The following is a 4,495-nucleotide window of genomic DNA, read 5'->3' on the forward strand; positions in this document are numbered from 1 at the left end:
CACCTCATTCTATGGTTTACATGTTTATAACAAATACATTATGATAGACACTTAGTCACAAGAACCAAGAATGTAATGAAAATCAATCTAAACTCTTAATTAGAAATAAGATCAAAAATATGAATGATTATCACTTTAATGTCTAAACAATTAACAAAATAACAAGTAAATTTCATTTTTAAGACAGGTAAAATCATAAAGAAGAGTACACAAAACTTACATGTATGAGAATTTAGCTAGCAATTTCCCTTCACTTTACGTTGCAACAAGAAGGAACAGATTTGCATTACAATAATAACAGGGTGTGAAATTTGACATTAACATTTACAATACCTTATGCACACCTGTAATGTAACATTAGTGCTTTTCCCTACTAATTCACACACAATAATACAGTTCAATTTGTCATTTGTCTGTTAAGAGCCACATCAGGAAGTCGGCTGCCCTTGTCCGACGGCAGACGATATGAAAACTGTGTACTCATGTGATTTTGTTGAATTTGAGAAATCGTTTTCGACAGAAAGAAAGAGTGCTGGAGTCCATTTTTTAGTCCCATAACCGGAAAAGCGGGAAAATACGGCTGTAGGGAATTCAGTGATTCTGTAGACCCCTGGAAAACACTGCTACTCTGTGGATTAAATGAAGTAAATCCACGTAAACTCGAGTTGAAGAGAAGTCCGTTATTTTCATGTAAAGAAGCACCCTTTTCTGGATTTGTTTGTGTAGAATTTCGTTCATTCAAATCCTCTTTATGAGAGGATAAATCCAGCACATTTTCCTTTTCATTAGTCTTTTCTGCAGTATTTTGGTATTTCTGCGAGTCCTTCGATTCTGTTAGGACATCTAACGGTGTGTCGTCCTCATCTACTCTACCTTTCTGATTTAGACAGGCTACTTGTTCATCTGCCATCTTCTGTCGCTTTATTTCTTCATCTGGGGCCAATAAACTGTCCATATCAAAATTTCTCCTTTTCTTGGGAGAAAGTCTCTCAGATTCGATCACTTTTACATTCAAAGTTTCCTGCTCCGTTTTTCTGTCGACGGGGCTTCCATTTTCTTCCAGAGACGGCGTAGAATTTTCTGTGTCGTTTGTAATGTCCAAGCATTCGTCTTCTGCGTTTGGAATTTTTTCAGTAAAACACTTGTTTGTTATGTGTAGGTCGGCATCCTCATCTGGCCAGTTAGTCTCTGACGGAGAGGACACGGGGCTTTCATCATCATCAGGTACAGCTAGTCCCATGTGTCGCCGAACTCTGCGCTGCGCACGTCTGCGACGAAAATCGCCTTTTTGGAAGTCGTCCACGTTTGCGGGATGTATAGCCCAGTAATGTCCTTTTCCATTGGCACTCCGTCCAGACTTTATGAAGCAATCATTCAGAGAGAGGTTATGACGGATGCTATTTCGCCATCCGGGACCTCGGGTACGGAAATATGGATAGTTGTCCAAAATCCACTGATAAATATCAGAAAGCACCAATTTTTTGTCTCGCGAGCTTAGAATTGCCATTGCAATGAGCCCAATGTAACTATGATTGGGCTTAGGTTCTTCATGTAAGTACCTAATTCTAGGATCTTTGTATAAATAATGCTGAAGATACTGATCGACAGAAGGGTGGGCCTGATAAGAAGGTAATCCAAGGGCACTGGGATAGCCTCGAATTCCATAATGCATCCTAGTACTGTAGTCGTAGAATTGTTGAGCTCGCTGAAGCTCTAGCGCCATTTGTGAGCCGGGTAGGTAGGGATTTGATACAGGTACTTTGAGGCCATAAGGCAACATCATTGCACCTGGATTAGTGCTACACATATCGTTCTGTCTTTAGAAGTCGTACAGATTCTCGTGTGACAAATTCGCCTTTGGTTCATTAATATGTTGCTTACAAACTTTATACACACAATTTCAGAATTATTTTCTCCAGTACAAACTTTGTACCACACTATTGGTTCCCGCAGTATGAATATTTATGAGTAGTACGATTGTAGGAAAGACGACAGCGAGAAATTGACCAATTGCAGCGCCGTGTGGCGTAGCCACGGAGTAATTAGCACAATCGAAAAATCTATAACTCAATGAAAAATTCTGCCGTACACATCGAGGTCTCCCATACAGTTACTTAATCTCTCTTCCGAAAATGAAATAAATTTAGAATACTTTGGATATTGCATTTCTCTTTTAAATATTATTGTAAGTACATATTTTCTTCTTGTTTCCTTTGCTTAAGAGAACGCTTTTTTTGGGGGGGGGGGGTCTTTTTGCCTTTTAATCTTCTTATGCTAAAAATGATTAAATTTAAAAGTAATCTGGTGTAATGCTACAGTTTGTAGAGAACCAGATAAAGCGTATTCGGTTTCAGATCTATTTATAACATATATAAAAATCAAAAGTGTTTTTTTAAAATTATCAAAGTTGAAGGGAATCATCTTCACAATTTATTGAGAATTACACACCTTATCCAATTTGAAAAAAAAAATGCGCAATATGCGTGTCTTCTGTGATTTATTTATTCATTTTTTATTTTATTTTATTTTTTTATTTTTTTTGAGATCTTCTATAAGAATTCTAGATATTGAATATATCTACAGAGGAAAGATTGCAACAAGGTCACAAAAATATAAACTTCTCCATGCTCCAGTATAATCAAGATTCAGTACGTATTAGTATTTATTCTTAATCTACTAGTACTTAGATATAGACTCTGATGAACTACTCTACAAAATTAGGAATTGCACAGAATTTGAAAATATTGTTCGGTACTTTTTAAAGTATAAAAACCTGATATTGAAAGCCATTAACACTATTTATCAGTGTTTAATTTCTGAATGAAAGTCAGAGAGTAGTTATTTCACCCTGTTTAGCAATTTTATATATCAGTTTAAAAAAAATAAGTTTCGAATCAGAGAAGGACTTTTTTTTATTGTTTCAAGTTCTCCTAATTTTCTCCTAATTTTTTTCCCTAGTTGATTTACTATTTTCCACGCGTTATTATGTACACCAATTCACACATGTTTATTTATAACAAACATCAATGTATAGCTATTTGTGAAATCTATTGCATTTATAGGCTGGGCATAATTCTATCTTTGCGTCATTGATAGTCACCAGTAACATAGAGGAAAAACGTCATAGACTAAACCTCTCAATGAAAGAAAGAAGCGCCAAGATTGGGATTAAGTTTAAAATAGCCAAAGAAGATTTTTCTCATAAACCGACCTGTTCCAGAAAGATGTTTATTTTGAGAAAGCTGTTATGAGTAATATTAATTGTATTACTTGTTATTAATAACAACTATAGGTATACTGCTATTTCTGGCGAGTTACGTCTCACATCAAAGATAGAGTTATTCAACATTTATTAAATTTAAAATAGATAAAATAAAATAAATAAGTAATTAAATGATAATAATAAAAACCAAAAACAATCAAACAAACAACAAAAACATCAAGCAAACATTGAAGGTTTCTTTTGCAACATGAACAGGCTACACTGAATCATCGAATTGCCAATATAGTCGTAAGTTCTTTTCAAAATATGATAGACATTACTCAATTTGTTATTGAAACAGGAGACCACCGGCATATTTGCTCGACCCATACATAGCAAATTCAATCTCTACTCAGGCTTTGAGAACTTTACAGAGTGTTCATTCAGCGCTTAATTTGTTCTAATTGGAGGTGATAGGACACCCAATGTTTTCCTTTAAGAGAACGCCCCGGTCCTACCGGAAACAATATACCTGAGTCCTACTGCGCCATGTGGGGAGGAATAACGAACTGTCATTTGGTTGTCGCAAAACGGGCGATCTGGAAGACTTGCCAAAACCAAGAGAGTTTGGGGTAGCAAGTGGTAAAAATTTGATGATTTCTCGCAGTTTGTTGAAATACCGCTATTACATTCGTCCACTACACAACTCGAATTACCAACGGTGACATATGACATTTTCGACAAAACTGTTGAAACCGATTTGCGTACCCGTCAAATAAAGCAAACTTCAAATTGAATACTCAAAGATAAATCATATTTTATAAAATTCAGGTACGGAATTTACGACACAGCTTTCGTCTTTCAATTAAAAGACCTTAGTTTGAATATGCCTAAAGTTAAAACGATTCCTAATGCTGGACAAATCTACTTACTTATTCATTCTTTTTTAGGTAAACATCCCCACCTCGATCTTACAAGTACCCGTCATTTAAAAAGGTACATCTGAAAGAACATTTTCATAAAGACTATTTGAAATACCTTGTTACTGTTTATTGTCCAGAAATTTTTCTCAGTTGCATGAACGGATTATTATCGATAGCGTGTTATTAGGTTTTGCAAGAAGTGAGGGGGGTCAATTCGTTCCAAATGAAGCAGAATAAATCTCAATTCAGATGGTCTGTCTGGGTCTTGATTTGTCAGACAATATGTTGATGTATCAAATGACTTCCAACACAATTCAGTCTATTTAACGCTTAAGACGTGTCTTTTATTTGCCTTTGACAAAAACTTTTT

The 4,495-nt window shown here is 35.5% G+C and overlaps 1 protein-coding gene across 1 annotated transcript; it reads right to left on the reverse strand.

The window, feature by feature from the left end:
• Positions 1-215: 215 nt before the first annotated feature.
• Positions 216-1,822, reverse strand: LOC133200573 (forkhead box protein A4-like). The gene has a single exon (XM_061336356.1). It carries the CDS (start codon positions 1,805-1,807, stop codon positions 398-400), a length of 1,410 nt encoding a protein of 469 aa, XP_061192340.1. The 5' UTR covers positions 1,808-1,822; the 3' UTR covers positions 216-397.
• Positions 1,823-4,495: the final 2,673 nt, after the last annotated feature.

This window comes from Saccostrea echinata, unplaced genomic scaffold (assembly GCF_033153115.1).
Source record: "Saccostrea echinata isolate AGI-Se365-2 ecotype Australia unplaced genomic scaffold, CSIRO_AGI_Sech_v1 ptg000002l, whole genome shotgun sequence".
NCBI lineage: Eukaryota > Metazoa > Mollusca > Bivalvia > Ostreida > Ostreidae > Saccostrea > Saccostrea echinata.